The sequence below is a fragment of the Salvelinus alpinus genome, chromosome 28 (assembly GCF_045679555.1).
Source record: "Salvelinus alpinus chromosome 28, SLU_Salpinus.1, whole genome shotgun sequence".
NCBI classification, from domain to species: Eukaryota; Metazoa; Chordata; class Actinopteri; order Salmoniformes; family Salmonidae; genus Salvelinus; species Salvelinus alpinus.
In genome coordinates, this window is record NC_092113.1 from 5,814,530 (window position 1) to 5,832,898 (window position 18,369).

The 18,369-nt window shown below is 42.4% G+C and overlaps 1 protein-coding gene across 4 annotated transcripts in view; it reads left to right on the plus strand.

Moving 5' to 3' along the window:
* LOC139556998 (ephrin type-B receptor 2-like) overlaps positions 1-18,369 on the plus strand; it is a 71,887-nt gene that overhangs the window by 45,223 nt on the left and 8,295 nt on the right. The window contains exons 2-11 of one of the 4 annotated variants that reach the window (XM_071371248.1): positions 1,261-1,325; positions 2,290-2,974; positions 9,812-9,967; positions 11,300-11,635; positions 12,802-12,926; positions 13,039-13,201; positions 13,377-13,550; positions 14,185-14,328; positions 14,888-15,135; positions 17,356-17,571. In XM_071371248.1, coding sequence (XP_071227349.1) covers positions 1,261-1,325; positions 2,290-2,974; positions 9,812-9,967; positions 11,300-11,635; positions 12,802-12,926; positions 13,039-13,201; positions 13,377-13,550; positions 14,185-14,328; positions 14,888-15,135; positions 17,356-17,571 — 2,312 coding nt within the window. The remainder of the gene's footprint in view (positions 1-1,260; positions 1,326-2,289; positions 2,975-9,811; positions 9,968-11,299; positions 11,636-12,801; positions 12,927-13,038; positions 13,202-13,376; positions 13,551-14,184; positions 14,329-14,887; positions 15,136-17,355; positions 17,572-18,369) is intronic. The other 3 variants (XM_071371250.1, XM_071371249.1, XM_071371251.1) reach the window with 3 other exon arrangements.

The window sequence follows — 18,369 nt, forward strand, 5'->3', positions numbered from 1 at the left end:
GGCATTTTCATTCCGTTGTCATGTCAAATAGCACTGTATTCAAAGTGCCCACAATTATTTATATTTTAACTATAGAAGATTTATAATAAACATTCTATTTCCATGATTCCAAAAGTTCACCCAAGTGTTTTGATATAAATCACAATTGCAACAGTTGGTTAAAAATAAGGCCTAGTATTTTTGCCCATATCATGGCAGTGTGGAAATGAGTGCAGGAAATGCAGAAATTGATGTAAATGCAGGAAATTAGTTTAGGTTGAAGTTGAATTGAACAATATAAAACAATCAGAATGGAGAAATAATTTAGAATATATGTGTTGCCACCCTAGGGTCATGCACTACTCATGAATCAAATGTAGAACTTTTATTAATCAAAAACATAAAATACCGTCAAATACTGGCCATATCGCCCAGCCCTATGTTGTGTGTGTGTGTATGTGTGTGAGGAAGAGTGAGAGAGACAGAGTGGGAGAGAAGAGGGACGAGTGAAAGAGAGAGAGAGGGAGAGAGAGAGAGAGGCAGCAGATGTCACCAGGCAGAGTCATCCAGTACCGTTCCTCCTGTATTAAGTGTGGTTGAGGTGCAGCAGAGTGTCACTGTGCCCCCTTAGCGTGACTGCACACAGACCATCACTGAAACAACACAAAGCAGGGGCACGGGTCATAACACAATACTTCTACGATATCACTCTACGTCAAGTCGCAAAAGTGTGTTATGATCATAATTGTGCCATTCTGTCAGACCATATTAGGAGTATCATGATTAACCAATAGAGCTGTCACGACTGCATCATGGCAACATTTTAAGTGACGGAGTGTACTGATGTAGTATGTGTATGTAGTTTACAGATGAATCATTGATCGCTCATGAACATGTATTTATTGTCTGCATATGCCCATCTCTATGTTTGATTATGTATGCACAGAGCTAACATTTCCCCATGGGGATAATAAAGTCATTATCTTATCTATTTAGAGAGATGTACAGGTACAGACTCCATATATAACGCTAAGAACAGAGGGGAGAGAAGGCAACATTGTTGCAACCCTCTAGCGATAACGATGAACGTACATATGTGGCTAGAGAAACACATTTAAATTTTTTCCCTCCTTTGTACGTTGGCCAGTCATACACAGTTAACACTATTTTCTCACCACAATATTTCACAATGACAGTAACATGTGTCTTGCTGTATTAGTTGCCCTGTTTTGCAGTTGTGATTTTTAATACCACAACTTGTTCATCTTGATTTCCCTGTAGAAATACTCATGGACTCTACGACGGCAACAGCAGAGCTGGGGTGGACTATCTATCCAGCATTGGGGGTGAGTAGAACAAAGCATTTCATTATATGACACACCATTTTGTAAACTTTTACAACTTTTTGTCATTTTGCAGAACCGTCTCTATGAGCACCATGAGAAGCCCAATTTAGAGCAACAACAACAGCATATATCAGGAATAAATACCCCTATTTGTTTACCATGTTGTTAGGAATACAATTAGGGGCAGCAATATATCCTGTCATAGGTTGCAAAAGACCCCAAAACAGCATGTGTGAACCCCCCCCCCCCCCCTGATGTAGTTGGTTAGAGTTAATAATGTATTTCATAAAATATACTAAGCAAAGTGAATTGGGGGAAATTTGCCTACGTATGCCTTTCATGTAAAATGTAAAAGTGGGAGCTGTCTGAGGAATTGCGATGTTGTTTTATTAACTCTGCTGAAGGAAGATTGTCCTGTCATACTGAAATCAATAATTCATAAAGTGTGTGATGCCAGGAAGATAAACAGTGTGAAAGCTGTGAGCCAAGTGATACATCAACTGAATCTTATTGCTGAATAGTCTGACTGTCAGCTCGTTGTGGAGGCCTCAGAACAAGGGAGCCCAGGAAGACAATTGTCTGACATGGAAATGTACTCTTTTATATTTGTTGTCTATGGACTGTGTTTGTAATCCCTCATGTGTGGTCTCATGCCGACATAGGTCTAAAATACAAAGCAGAAGTATAACAATGTTATTTTGATAACAATGTTATCGGTCAGTGTATTCAATTGGATTTGGTCACTTTGAAGCTTGTTCAATAGTGTCCAATTGGATAACTGATGTGCGCATTTCAATTATATTTTTTAGTCATATCATATTGTTACCACATTTATTTTGACATTAATCATGATATGGGTTCTTGGGTTTTTTAAGACCAGTAATCAAAGTAATTAAAATAATATGTTGACTTTTCACTGGTCATGGATGTTAAACTGACCTCTTGCTCTGTCTGTCCCTGGCAGTGGGAGGAGGTGAGTGGCTACGATGAGAATATGAATACCATCCGCACCTACCAGGTGTGCAATGTCTTCGACAACAACCAGAACAACTGGGTCCGCACCAAGTACATCCGCCGGCGCGGCGCCCAACGCATCCACGTGGAGATTAAGTTCTCGGTGCGCGACTGCAGCTCCATCCCCAGCGTCCCCGGCTCCTGTAAAGAGACTTTTAACCTGTACTACTATGAGACAGACTCAGACACGGCCAATAAGGTGTCCCCGGCCTGGATGGAGAACCCCTGGATTAAAGTGGACACCATTGCTGCAGATGAGAGCTTCTCCCAGGTGGACCTGGGCAGCCGGGTGATGAAAATCAACAGGGAGGTACGGAGCTTCGGCCCCGTGTCACGCCAGGGTTTCTACCTGGCATTCCAGGACTACGGCAGCTGCATGTCGCTCATCGCCGTGCGCGTCTTCTACAGGAAGTGCCCCCGCGTGGTCGAGAATGGCGCTGTGTTCCCTGAGACCCTGTCGGGGGCGGAGAGCACCTCCCTGGTGGCGGCGCGGGGTGTGTGTGTGCCCAATGGGGAGGAGGTGGATGTGCCCATCAAGCTCTACTGTAACGGGGACGGGGAGTGGATGGTGCCCATTGGGCGCTGTATGTGCAAGGCTGGGCACGAGGTGGTGGAGAACGGCACGGTGTGTCGAGGTGAGAGCTGCTGATATAATGTGTTTACTACTACTGTGGACGTTTTGCCTTGGGGTCATTTACTTATTGAGACTAGTGATAAGCCAGAGGATAGAGACGTGAACAGATGTAGGCTCTTAATTTGGATTATAATTAATAGACATTTATGTAGCGGCTGATACATTTTTCGGAAGGGAAAATCAAGTTTGAAATTTGGAAATTACAAACTTCAGAAGCTTTTTTAAATGTCAAATGCAGTTTCAAATGAAGATCCTACATCTTTAATGCATATACCTTTGGTTTACTAACTACAGTAGAATCACTAAGGGAACGCAATTAGTGCCAGGAAAGATGGGTCAAGAATGTGCTGTAGGGGGAGAGTGTTGAGGGTAATTAGAGGTGTCTTTAAACCGTAGACCTGTGTCCCAGCCTTGCATTCAGAGAGATATCACTTTATGCCAAGAAAGCACTATCCTAGTGTCTTCCCTTACCTAATGTATTTCTGTGATGAGTGAAGAAAGGAAGAGACAAGGAACATGTCTGACACACACACACACACACACACACACACACACACACACACACACACACACACACACACACACACAAATCCCTGGCTATTTGATTAGAAATATCAAGCACTGCTAATGAAGCCCTCAACGACCTGTTCTGCCGTGTTTCATGGTGTGAAGGTTTCTTTGGGGAGGAGGAACACTTAAATAGCCAGAGGTAGTCAATGATATCACTGAGCTTTATATACTGTCACGCAGACCCAACAGTGACTCCCCTATATTGTTAAATTTGGTTTAGTCATCCAGGAAATCATTATTCAAGAGTCCATTTCGATGGTAATTTGACCATCATTCAATGGTAATTTCATATCATCAGGCACCTTCATACTCACCCAGCTTTTATACAGTATATAGCCCATAGCCGACTGATCTATTAATGACCTATGCTTCCTGGTTTATGTAAGCCATGTTAGGACAAGAAATGCCCAATATTCTGGGAAATAATGACCTGATTAGAGAGTGCATTAGTCCAAAAGACAATAGCACAGCAAAAACTGGGTAACACTTCTACTGATTACTCAACATGCTCTAGGGTCAAGCTCTCTAACCTCGCCCAGTCTTCCTCTCTCCCATGGAGAGCAGTGAATCATGGGAGTGTAGCCCTTTGGATTAATTTCAAGGACTGATAGCCTGCAGGGGAAAGAGGGACCTTATTGCTGTAACAATACATTCAATAGGTACATGCATTTGTCTAGTTGGATGAATGGACATGCAAGGTGGAGAAATTAGCAACGCTCATGCCCAGCCCACCTCAGACCTTCCCCTCTTTCCAGTCATAATTGTTGTATTTGTGAGGAGTAAATTCACTTGTCACATATTGTTGCTGTGTTGGTTTCTTTCATAAGATCGAAGCGAACACTCAAACTCTTGCTTGTACAAGCACCTTTTCCAAACTTCCAAAGTTATGACCCTATCAAACAAATGCAGGTCCCTTTAAAAAGAAAATACCAATGTGCTTCAGATGGGTTTGGATTGTGCACATTGTTAACTGATTTGCTTCATAGACAATCTTTTATTGGGTGAACTGCAGGCATTTACTCTGTCCAGTGGGGAAGCCAGAGTTATGTCCTGCAACAGTGGATGTTGTCTTCTGGGTTTCGGCTTCTACTGAGAATTTAATGGTCATTGAACATAATCAGAGAGAGAGAGAACTCACCTGCTGCCTCCAGTGTATTCAACACCAGATTTACAACTCTTACATTGTAAATTACGATGACAATTCTGTATAAAAAAACAATAACATTTGTAGTGTTATTTGCAAAGAGAGTACACTTAGTTTTGTGTGAGAGATTAGATGTGCATGACTCTGTACATGTAACATAAGCAACCCCCTGTAGTATTTACCCCTCTCTCTCTCTCCACCTCCAACAGACACATGGTCCTATGTAATGCTGGGCCACACTCAGATTATTGGGACACCATGGTTGTTGCGTGTAAAAGAGTCATTTGAATCAAGCCACTGCAAATGAAGTCTTCTGAGAATAGAATTCTGGGCTATGTTAGGGCAGACCCCCAAGCTCAAGCAATTACTAACGGGTCAGGAGGTCTGGAAACGCATGAGGGGAAAAGACTGTCCTCTCAATTTACCGCCAATCCTACAAACATGGCGCATTAAACTCCCTCATAAACTGAGTCATACACATCCACATCTCTCTCTCTCTCTCCCTTTCCCTCTTCCTCTCTCTCTTTCTCTCTCTCTCTGTCCTCCCCTCTCTCTCACACACAGTTGATATGTTATTTTTACTTAACCACAGTGTTAACAGATTCACAGCGCTGTGTAGAGGAGACAGAGTGGTAATGTGGTGGGCAACCTCATATTGGATAATATTGCTTTCAGTCCGACTGCTACTCCTGAACTCAGCCTCTCTTAGACAAGTGTCTCTTCTTCGTTTCTGACAGAGACTCTTCATGCAGACTATGTGTGCATGCATGTGTGCACGCGTCTATGCGTGTCCGGGGTCCTATTTATAGCCTATATGGTCGGGAAACACAAACAGCTTCTGGCTCTAATTAGGAGAATGGCTCCGCAGAATGTTGCCGATGTTGTCAGTGTCAATACATGGCAGTGGGTTGTCTCTGCCTGCTACTGGATCAAAGTCAGGCACTGTTTACAAATTGACCTTTGCTACGTGTGTACATTTTTGTTAAGCCTTTGATAAGGCCAAAGTTAAATTCTACTGCTCCACATCAGGCTGACTCATTAATTATTTCGTTTTGTCAAGAAGAATTGTCTCAAAGAACATGATTATTTAAGTGTTTTCAGTTTCATACTACTGTAGTACTACTACTGTAGTATCACATAATGTGAGCCAACTCTTGAGAGTGTAAAAGTGCAAACACTTTTAAATCTATAGATAGATATAGATATTTAAAACACTTTTTTAAATCTATAGATATTTTATAGTGCCATGCTTGAATCTAGGGTTGGGCCGTATCCAGATGTTCATATCCTCATACCTTCCTTCTCTCACATCGGGATTTACGGTATTACCGGCTTAGTACAGAAGGGGCTCTATTACCAGAATGGTAACAATATTAGCACTTTGTAATAGACAATTTCCATGGAGGCTGCTAGCTAAATATGCTAACGAGCGGAAACGAAAATACACAAATTGCAAAGACAGACAATCCAGCTCATAAAGTTATACATATATAGGTAGGAGCTAGCGAATGTCATTTTTGGTGCGTTTGGACTTTTTCAAGCAAATGTGAACGAAAGACATTGTGCAAATTAAATTAACAAGTTTGGACGCATGCTTGTCTGAAGGAAGGACAGTACTGTGTACAGACTATGTCTGTGTGGAGTCTGCCTGCTCTGCTCGGAGAAGAAGATAGGGAGAAGCAGACTGCCCAGAACAGAGAGGAGAACAAACGCAAGGAAATCAAGCTGCAGTGGCAGCTGTACAGATAACTCATTCAAAGGGCTTTGACCTCTCAAACATGGCAGAAAGCTAACACATTATGATGCCCCGTGACCTTATTAATTTAGCCACTTACTTAGATAACTAGCAAGTTAATCTTAAGGGTCGCCTTAACTCAGAATTCTTCGTTTTTCACACAGATTCTTTTTTTAAACGCAGATCTAAAATACATATCTTATTGTAATTTTTGCTCAGCATCAAACAGATTTTGTGCTTCATTTGCCCTTCTGCACTCGTTTGAGAATTCACAAATTGGCATTCTATCAAAAGACATCGCTTTGACTGATGGGTAGCCACCTTTCTCCAGTACTTTTCTCGGTGTAGCCAGCCTACTTTTCTCTGGTAAAATGCAAGATTAACTTTAAGCGAAACATTTGGAAATGTAGCTGGTTACATTCGTTCTATAATAAACATTAGAAATATAATGGCCTTGCATCTCCCCTCTCGTATCAGTTTCTCGGGCGCCAGTGAATGGCAAACACAGATGAATAGATATTCACCAAAAATTACAGTTTGGATCAACCCAAAAAACTAGTCACAAGTAAATTAGTTAGGTTTTCTCAATTGAAAAATGCTACATTTGTTGAAACTAAATATATGATTATTTGCCAACTGTTTTATTTTATTATTACCAAACCGATATTTCAAGTTGCAACCTATTTCTTTCAACACTCGTTTCCGTTTGGTTAAACCTAATAAAAACCAAATATAATACAATATATAATGTAAATTACAACCCATTTTTTCATCTTGTTCCAAGTTCACTTTTTAATTTGGAGTTAACTATTCACATTTCTTCAATTGCGTTACAAGCTATTCAATAAATTAAGTTGGTTCAATAACTTGAAATAATGTTTCCAAACAAATTCTTTACACAAGTCTTCCACATTTCGTAGCCACAATATCGTAACCAAGCATTGGCTACCTTAATATAGAAACCTTATCTGGCTCTTTAGTATCACATGCCAGTTGTTTTGGTTGCTTTTGTTTTTACCAGTATTTCCAGCATTATCCACTACTGTAGGTCTGCTACAGGTAGAAAATCCCAGGAAATATTATTTAATTGACACAAGCTGTCTCCAATCAGTCAATCAATGTCTGGTTGTGTGTGAATTTGTGGTTGGGGGGGATCGCCGAACAAGTCAGCTACACTACCTGTGTTGCCATCAGCATTGTGTCAATGTGACGTTCTACCTGCTAGACAAGACCCTCATTTCCATTCACAAGATAGAAGATAGAATGCGTCAGCCGTCGAGAATTGAATCTACGATTCTTGAGCTTGGACGCTGTCATTGGACGTGACACAACGCGGGCAGTATAGCAGCTTTCATTGATTTCAAAGGAAGTGTTCCCTCAATGGCTGATGGCATTGCTGGATGCCCGATGGCTGTAGTGTAGCAGTGCCGTAAGCCAGGGGAGGCATAGCTCTATGAATCTTAATTGCGCTATGCTTATTATTTGGCAGGGAATACTTTTTGTAGATCAGTGATTCTACATCTCACTTTGCTCAAGTGAAGTTGTAGCTAAACATTTGTAAATTAGGGGCAGTTTAAAGGGAGTGCGCCCTCATTGGGGAAACCCATTCTTATGAATATATTCTATTTTGGTAGGATCCAGGGGCTGGGACGACTACACTGTGGCCTGAAATATTGATATCTGAGGATCACAGATTGTGTAACTATTTATTTATTGAATGACCCCTTATTATAGAATTGTCAAATCCTCTCTCCCCCTTCAATCCTCCTTCCTCTCTGTCTGGGTCCAGCCATGGGTGTTCCCTGGGTCCCTCTGTCAGCAAACTTTCTTTTGTCTCGTCACACTGGCTGTCCTTTGACTGCCTGGGATTCCTATAGCTTCTCCTTGTGGCAAGTAGAAGATAGGACAGTTAGTCAAAGAAGGTTTCGGACCTCTTGGTAAATGAGACAAAAACTAAATGAATTCAATAACAACAAGAGACTAACACTGTTTCAATACAAGAGAACAATGTAAAGTTATCCTCCGAAAAGGGTAAAAAATATACTACTGTATATCAAATCAAATCAAAAGTATTTATATAGCCCTTCGTACATCAGCTGATATCTCAAAGTGCTGTACAGAAACCCAGCCTAAAACCCCAAAACAGCAAGCAATGCAGGTGCAGAAGTATATATTTGTTCCCACTGTCATGACACAGACTGGCTAAATGCACTCCAGAGTGGTCGGGGATGGACTGCTACGTGTCTGCCAGTGTCAGACAGTCAGAGCCCACATCCCAAATAGCACCCCATTCCCTTTGCACCACTTTTGACCAAAGCCCTATGGGCCCTGCCGCCCTGGTCAAAAGTAGGGCACTATATAGGGAATAGGTTACCATTTGGGACGCATCCAGAGAGTTGAGGAAGTGGCAGACAGGCATTTAATTACTTTCACACCATCTTGATTGGATTAGCTTGCAAAGCTGGAGGCTGCAGGAACCTTCACACACATCATTTACCCCTTTAGAAGACACCGTACGTGGTTTTGGTAGGATATTGGTTAGCAGCATTTGTTGATTGGAACAAAGGTTTCTACACATAGACATTCTCAATGTCGGCATTCATGGAGGAGAATGAATGATGGAGCATATTAGCCTTTGGTAGTGATATGAGGATTTGGTATAGATGCTCCTCTTTCTCTTTAGCCCTATTTCAACACATACTCCACAGTTGTAGAATATGTGTAACTCCATATATTGTCCCCTACACTCTACCACCTCTCTCTCCCTATCACACACCCTTTGCCTTTTATGGTATAGCCATTCAATTCCAGACCTCCAGACTTCAAAGTCTCTTTGACTATGTCTCACTCTGTTCTCCCAGAGTTTCAAATGCCATGAGACAAAAACCTGAATAGCAAGCCTCAGATTCCTGGAAGTTTTATTTTATTAACCATATGTGGAAGGACATGCCAAAGGTAATGTGTCTGTGTATTTCAAGACCAATATTTTACGATATGTCTGGGAATTTGTCTTTCAATCGACTCTGTATCCTTTTTTCTCTCATGCCGTCATATTGTATAATGTCTGGTATTGAATTTGTCACTCTTAAGTATAATAACTTAATTCATAACCTCACTCTCCCACTCCCTCTGTCTCTTCATGTCTCTATCGCCATGCTGTGGTGTTATGTGTTGCCCTCTTGCTCTGTTGTTGTCTTAGGTCTCTCTTTATGTCATGTTGTGTTGTCTCTCTTGTCGCTATGTGTGTTTTGTCCTATATTTATAATATATATTTTTTTAATCCCAATGCCTTTTGGTAGGCCGTCATTCTAAATCAGAATTTATTCTTAACTGACTTGCCTAGTTAAATAAAGGTTAAATAAAAATACATCTGTCTTTCTCCTCTGCAGCGTGTGGCTCAGGGTTCTTTAAGCCTTCCCAGGGCGACCACCAGTGTCTCCAGTGTCCCATCAACAGTCGCATCACCAACGAGGGGGCCACCAACTGTGTGTGCCGCAACGGTTACTACCGCACCGACTCAGATCCCCCACTGATGCCCTGCACCAGTAGGTTCCTGGTTCTTACAGTACCATTCACTCTCCATAGGGGGTAGCACAGTGTCAAGGAAAGACAGTGGAGATTCTCATACTACAGCTTATTTAGTAGGCTTTTTGTGTATTTAAGAATATAACGTTTTGCAGCATGCACATTTACATTTTGACTAATGAATTGACAAATGCTCTCAGGACATAATGGGCCATTATCAATTTGTGAACTGAGTTTTCATTTGTGATTTTGAATTTACTAACAGAATCGATCACCTCACCTCTAATAATTTAGGCCTAACGTGCCATTCACTATAGATAAATGCACCTGTCTAGCAAAGACAGAATTAATCTGATATATTTTGTGCATATTGCAATGAGCACAAACAAAACTGCTAACCTATTCAACGTCCGCTCTTTTAACAACACTCCAGCTCCACTTGTATATTTTCACATAAGAAATACCAAAGTGATGCATACTTCTAGGTGCCCCGTACCCGAGGGAAAAACACGGGTTATGCTTCATCCTGGTATGTGGTAGCCCTCTTTTGTATACGCACTGAACTGGTGGAATGTCCCTTCCATTCTCTTCCATCGGTGCAACAGTCCGAAAAGGACCTCAGAGAAAATAGAGAGATTTGCATAAGCCTGTCCCTTATGAGGGGGGCAGCTGTTTTAGAATGTGAAAACATGGCCTGCGTCCCAAATGGTACCCTATTGCCTTTATAGTGGACTACTTTTGACCCTAAGCCCTATGGGTACCCTATTATGGGCCCTGGTAAGAAGTAGTGTACTATCAAGGCAATATGGTTCTATATGGGACGCAATCAGGGCCACAATGGCGAGGTGGCCCTCAGCAGTCTCTTTCTGATTGAAGAGGCAGAAATGAGTGTGCATGGGCATTCTTTGTGTCTCAGATTCCGACAGGACGCTAACTAGCTAGCTCACTGCTCTTTTCACTGCTCTCTCTCCCTACTATTGAACATGTTTATCTGAAGCCTGATGGGGTTGAATAGAGCTCATGAAAATACTTTGGAGTCTTTGAATTTAGTCTCCGACTGATCAGCTAAGGTGAATACTTTCTGTTGTGTAGAGTGTAGAGACTGTAGTTTTGTAACGTACTGTTCACTACTCCAACCACATAGAGGTAATTTATTACAGAGTTAACCAGTAGTCAACAACTCTGATCCTGGAGAGCTATAGTACAGGGTGTGGGTTGGGTTGAAATCAAACACTGCACCCCCTGTTGCTCCTCAGGACCAAGGTTGATGATGACCAATGTCTGGAGTATAGACCTTATTTATCAGTGACCCTCCCTAAACTCTTCCTCATATCCCCCCTCTTCCCTGACAGCCATCCCCTCTGCGCCCCAGAGTGTAATCTCCATCGTGAACGAGACATCCCTGAGGTTGGAGTGGGGCGCGCCGCGCGATGGCGGGGGCCGCGAGGACGTGGTCTACAACATCATTTGTAAGAGCTGTGGAGGGGGCCGGGGAGGCTGTACCCGCTGCGGGGACAACGTCCAGTTCGTCCCCCGCCAACTGGGCCTGACAGAGACCAGGGTCCACATCAGTGACCTGCTGGCCCACACGCAGTACACCTTTGAGATCCAGGCAGTCAACGGGGTCTCCGACCAGAGCCCCTACTCGCCACAGTACTCCTCAGTCAAAATCACCACCAACCAGGCCGGTAAGGAACCAATAGACACAGTCCGCTGCAGCAATTGATTCACTCTTCTCCAACAGTACCGTGTTCAAGTGTGAAGTTCAGTGGAGAGAAATAGTCTGCAGTGGGTCCAGTCTGACAAGGAGTGCCAAAGGAAATATTACACCGAATAGGTTTAGATATTTTGATGGACGAAAATATTAGTCATCCAGGTGTTTTCCAAGGGCAAGATCTGCATAAGTACATATATACTTCATCTGGTACAAACCATGTCTGTGTAAGGATGCTTAAGTAATATTTATGATGTCTGCATGAGATAGAGGATATTCCAGAATAATTCAGTGACAGAATGATTTGGGACCTTTATTAGTATTGAGTAAGTTGCACTGCATTTAGGGCGCTTGGTATACAGTATTCAGACATGACATTCAATGGACTGGGTGTCAGGCAGTGTTGTTATTGGGGTCAGGCTATCAGTTGAAACTCTCTGCCCTTGACACTGTAGTCTTTTCTCCAGTGCAGTAGCTGTCAGTCCTAATTACTGTCTGGGCTGGGACTGTAAAAAGACCAAACTCAGGTTCCCATGAACCCCAGTGTCTCTGGGGCTGCTGGGACCTGCAATTACAGACTGTAAGGAGAAGCACTAATATTACATAAACAGGCCCTCATTAAGCCCTCATTAACGAAATGCCTGTGTGTGTGCATGTGTGTGGGTGTGTGTGTGTATGCACGCACATGCCTGTGTGTCTTTGCCTACTGAGTGAATATTTCACCCCTTTGAAAACAAATACAATATTACTATAAGTATTTTCAGCGCATGGATGACTGTAATAGTACTTAATAAACCGCCTCCGATGTTCCTGGCTCTCAGTTCCTTCAGCACAGTACAGATGTCAGCCTTAGAGACAGGGTGCAGGACCAGGTACAGGTTGCTGCATCATTAGTCTAGTTCTTGATTGGCAGTTGGGATTTTAAAGCTGTCTGCTCCCGAGTGTTGTGGTGTTGTCACTAACCTTAACCCTTCTATCCCTGTCTATCTGAACCTGTATCTCCTCTCTTTTCTCTCTCTCTTTCTCTTTCTCTTTCTCTCTCTCTCTCTCTCTCTCTCTCTCTCTCTCTCTCTCTCTCTCTCTCTCTCTCTCACTCTCACTCTCACTCTCACTCTCACTCACTCACTCTCTCTCTGTCAGCGCCATCGGCCGTGTCGATTATGCACCAGGTGAGCCGGACCCCTGACAGCATCACTCTCTCCTGGTCCCAACCTGACCAGCCCAACGGCCTCATACTGGACTATGAGCTGCAGTACTATGAAAAGGTAAAGTCAGTTGACAGGTGTTACTACTGTATTACTGCTGTAATTACTATTACTGTAAGCTTGGGGAGCATTCAGACAGTGAGCAGATCCAGTCTTACACTGTGTGTTCCAGAGCATGGCAGAATGGAACTCATCAGTGGTGCGCAGCCAGACCAACACAGCAGTCATCCGGGGCCTGAAGCCTGGAGCTATATACGTCTTCCAGGTGCGGGCTCGGACCGTGGCTGGATTCGGACGCTTCAGCGGAAAGATGTTCTTTCAGACCATGACCGAAGGTATGCCGTTTGAACCAAACCTTGAACAAGCGAATAGTATTTTTAGTTTTTTTCCCAAACACTTTTGGTGCTCGCCCGCTAAATGGTACGGTCCCAAAAGTGCAGCATTACAGAGTAGGCCAACCTAGTAGAAGTTAATATGCCGAATGGGGTTTATTTTGTTGTGTACTTGCAGAAGAGTACCAGTCCAGCTTTCAGGAGAAGCTCCCCCTCATCATTGGCTCCGCCGCTGCAGGCATGGTCTTCATCATCGCTGTCGTCGTATTCGTATTCGTCTGCAATCGAAGAAGCTCTGAGAGACCAGAATCTGAATTCACAGATAAGCTCCAGCACTACACAAGTGGCCACAGTGAGTAACATGTTTTTACAATTTGAATTATCTTTTTTTGAACTAGGATTCATTTAGATTTATATAGATCCACCTTCCAACAGATAAACATCTATCCGTGGCAAATGTGTTGAATGGTGGAGTGAAACATTTGTTTTGGAATAATACTGTCATCCTGGAGACAGTGGGGATATTACGGTTAGATGTGGAATACTGGGAGTTCAGAGTTACTACTGTACCTAACTACCTGTATCAGGTCTTAGCCCAGGCAAGGTTTTAGCTACTGTTGTATGTAGTCCCAATGCGTATCCCCAGGATGTACAGTACCAGTCAAAAGTTTCCACACACCTACTCATTCAAGGGTTTTTATTCATTTTTACTATTTTCTAATAAATGTGAAGACATCAAAACTTTGAAATAACACATATGGAATCATGTAGTAACCAGAAAAGTGTTAAACAAAAGAAAATATATTTTATATTTGAGATTCTTCAAAGTAGCCACCCTTTGCCTTGATGACAGCTTTGCACACTCTTGGCCTTCTAGTAAAATAGTAAAAATAAAGAAAAACCCTTGAATGAGTAGGTGTGTCCAAACTTTTGACTGGTACTGGATATTATGCATAGCCTCTGTTTTCTTTGTTTCTCCTTCCAAGTGTCTCCAGGAATGAAGATCTATATCGACCCATTCACTTATGAGGACCCCAACGAGGCAGTGAGGGAGTTTGCCAAAGAGATTGACACCTCCTGTGTCAAGATTGAGCAAGTCATTGGCGCAGGTAAAAAATCAACCGGTGAAGGTGAAAACCCTATATACATTACAATATATACATTATAACACATTTAAAGCTAAGTCCTGGACTAAAAAGCATTTTCAATGGAGATTCTCGATTTAAATCACTTTTTAGTCTAGGACTTGACTTAATCTGTGTCTAGGAAACTGGCCCATAAAGTGTGATATTGACATACACGTGTGTATTAAACCCAATAATAAATTTTGTAAGATTGTCTTACATTTAATATATCCAAGTTACAGACCCAAATCATAGCACTTGGAAGTCTTATACAGATGTAGGATCTTAATTTGATCCAGTTTGCTACAGCAGGAAAATAATCCTGCAGCAACAAGAAATGTGAATTATTATGTGGATTATAATGGATTATAAAAAAATGTTAGGGCAAATCAAGTCTAAAATGTTAAAGTGGAAATGACAAACTTTAGAAGCCTTGTTAAACCTTGAATACACTACAAGTTTGCACATTTCTGCAACAGGATGATCAAATTAAGATACGGCATCTGTAGTGATGTATCAGAGCCCTTTGCTGATGCACAGTAAACCTGAACATGTTATTGTTCAGGAGAGTTTGGGGAGGTGTGCAGTGGGAACCTGCGTCTCCCCGGAAAGAGAGAGATCCTGGTGGCCATCAAGACCCTGAAGGTGGGCTACACAGAGCGCCAGAGGCGGGACTTCCTATCTGAGGCGTCCATCATGGGCCAGTTTGACCACCCCAACATCATCCACTTGGAGGGCGTGGTCACCAAGAGTGCCCCCGTCATGATCATCACTGAGTTCATGGAGAATGGATCACTGGACTCCTTCCTCAGGGTCAGTAGGTCAATGGGCCTCAACGTAGGGCATCTCAATACTCTGGAGAGATCTTTTCTCCTTTCCTTCCTTCTTCCAGACACTTCAGGTTCAAACACAGTAGGTTGCTTTCCCCTGTTTGTCTTTTTCAAATAAAAGGAAAGGTGACGAAGTTAGGAGTGGAGAACCTAAGGGCTGGATCTCTGCCTATTCTCCTGAGTGAATTTCGGAGATAATAAATATGACAGCATTTAAATTATACAGTGAACTTCAGAAAGTATTCATACCCCTTGACTTATACCACATTTTGTTGTTATAGCCTGAATTCAAAATGTATTGTTTTTGTTTTACTCATCTACAAAGAATACTCCATAATGACAAAGTGAAAACTTAATTTTAAGCAAATTTATTGAAAATGAAATGTATGTCATTCACATAAGTCTTCACACCTCTGAGTCAATACTTTGTAGATGCACCTTTGGTGGCGATTACAGCTTTGAGTCATCTTGGGTATGTCTGTATCAGCTTTGCACATATGGATTTGGGGATTTTCTTCCATTCTTCCCTGTAGATTTTCTCAAGCTCTGTTAGGTTGGATGGGAGGCGGCGGTGAACAGCATTCTTCAAGTATTTTCAAAGATTTTCAATGGGTTTCAAGTCTGGGCGTTGGCTGGGCCACTCATTGACTTTCACATCCTTGATCTGAAGCCTTTCCAGCGTTGCTTTGGCTGTATGCTTGGGGTCCTTGTCCTGTTGGAACATAAATCTTCACCCCAGTCTAAGGTCATTTACACTCTGAAGCAGGTTCTCATCAAGGATTTGCCTGTATTTGACTCCATTCATTGTTCCCTCTATCCTTACCAGTCTCCCAGACCCTGCCGCTAAAAAGCATCCCCGTTGCTTCAGGGAAGGGATGGTGTTAGACGGGTGATGAGCTCTGTCTGGTTTTCTCCAGACATAGTGCTTTGCATTCAGGCCAAAGAGTAAAATGTTTGTTTCATCAGACCACAAAATCTTTTGCCTTATACTCTCACGTGCCTTTTTGCAAACTCCAGGTGTGGTGTCATATGCCTTTTTCTCAGGAGTGGCTTCCATCTGGCTGCACTCCCATAAAGCCTAAATTGGTTCAGTACCATAGAGACTGTTGTCCTTCTGGCAGGTTCTCTCATCTCAGCCAAGGAACTCTGTAGTTATGTCAGAGTGGTCATTGGGTTCTTGGTCACCTCCCTGACCAAGGTCCTTCTTGCCCATTTGCTCAGTTTGGTCGCACGGCCAGCTCTAGGCGGAGTCTGGGTAGTTCCATATTTCTTCCATTTCCCAACAATGGACACCAACCACTGTGCTCTTGGAAACTTTCAACACTCTATAAATAGTTTTATACCCTTCCCCAGATATATGCCTCATCACAATTCTATCTCGGAGATCTACGGACAGTTTCTTGGATTTCATGGTATAGTTTCTGCTCTGACCTGTGCTGTCAACTGTGGGACATTATATAGACAGATGTGTTTCTTTCTAAATCATGTCCAAACAATTGAATTGGTCACAGGTGGACTCCAATCAAGTTGTAGTGACATCTCAAGGATGAATAAAGGGGTGTGAATACTTATGTAAATGAGATATTTCTGTATTTAATTTTCTATAAATTTGCAAACATTTCTAAAAACACGTTTTCACTTTGTCATTATGGGGCATTGTGTGTAGATGGATGAGATATTTGTTTTTAATTTATTTTGAATTCAGGCTGTAACACACCAAATTGTGGAATAAGTCAAGGGGTATGACTACTTTCTGAAGGCACTGTATCACAGTAACCAGACAGTGGATAAGTATCTCTTATCGACTACAGATTTTTCAACTACAACTATGTTTCTACATCAAGAACACAATGGATTCAAGAACACAGTGGCTTTCTCTCCTCTGCATCAACACTTTATAGCTTTCTTGTTTTTGATTCGCTGTAGTGGGTCCCTCCGGGCTGGGCCCAGGTGTGAGGTGTGTAGAGTTGGCTTAGTTAGATCAGGTGAGCTCACAGATCCAGATGAGGATTAACCAGACGCTACATTTTGTGCGGCTAACAACGCCTGGAAACTAATATGAGAACCAGCATAATTTTTTGAGAATGTGTACCGTACGCCTGAGCACATTTCAGAGAGCATAAAACATAACATAACAAACATAGCATAACATAGCACAGTATAGCATAACATATAGCAATATAACATTTCTGTATTTTTTTAGCAAAATGACGGGCAGTTCACAGTGATCCAACTGGTGGGCATGCTGCGTGGCATAGCAGCGGGCATGAAGTACCTGAATGACATGAACTACGTGCACCGGGACCTGGCCGCCCGCAACATCCTGGTCAATAGCAACCTGGTGTGTAAGGTGTCTGACTTCGGGCTCTCGCGCTTTCTGGAGGATGACACATCAGATCCCACCTACACCAGCGCCCTGGTGAGTGTGGCTCTGTCCCAATATCCATACTTCCATACTGTGTAGTATGAAGCAATGTATTTTGGGCATGTTAGACCCCACAAACACCAGTGTCCTGGTGAGTATGGCTCTGTACCAATCATAGGAATATATTATATTTCTATGGTTCCAATATACAGACTAGAATACCACTTATTATGAAGCAATGTATTGGGCGTGCATTGTAAGTGGTATGCTAGTTTGGAACTGTATCAGGTTTAAGATTATGCATACAGGATGCATCCTAAGTCTAAAGTGGGTTCTTCTTCTCGTCTCCGTCCTTTCATCGCCACTGATTTTCAAGTATAGGACACAGGAAAGCAATATCACAGTTGCTTGAAGGGGATACTTTGAGATTCTGGCAATGAAGGCCTTTATCTACTTCTCCAGAGTCAAATTAACTTGTGGATACCATTTTTATGTATCTGCTTCCAGTATGAAGGAAGTTAGAGGTAGTTTCACGAGCCAATGCTAACTAGTGTTGCGCTAACGCTAGTTAGCAACTTCCTTCAAACTGCAGAGACATCAAGATGGTATCGACGAGTTCATCTGACTGGGGAAGTAGATAACGGTCAACATTGCCAAACTCCTGAAGTATCCCTTTAACAAAGAATTTGCTTCCACCTGTTCAGTGCCATCAGATCAGTGCAGATGAAGTCAAGGGAGATGAGGAAACAACTATCACTTCTTGAGACTATTAAGATCCACCCACAACTTAGGTTTTATTTGCAGCCTGCAGTCCATTTTTTACCCTACTCCTGAAGTGTGCACTCAAAAAAA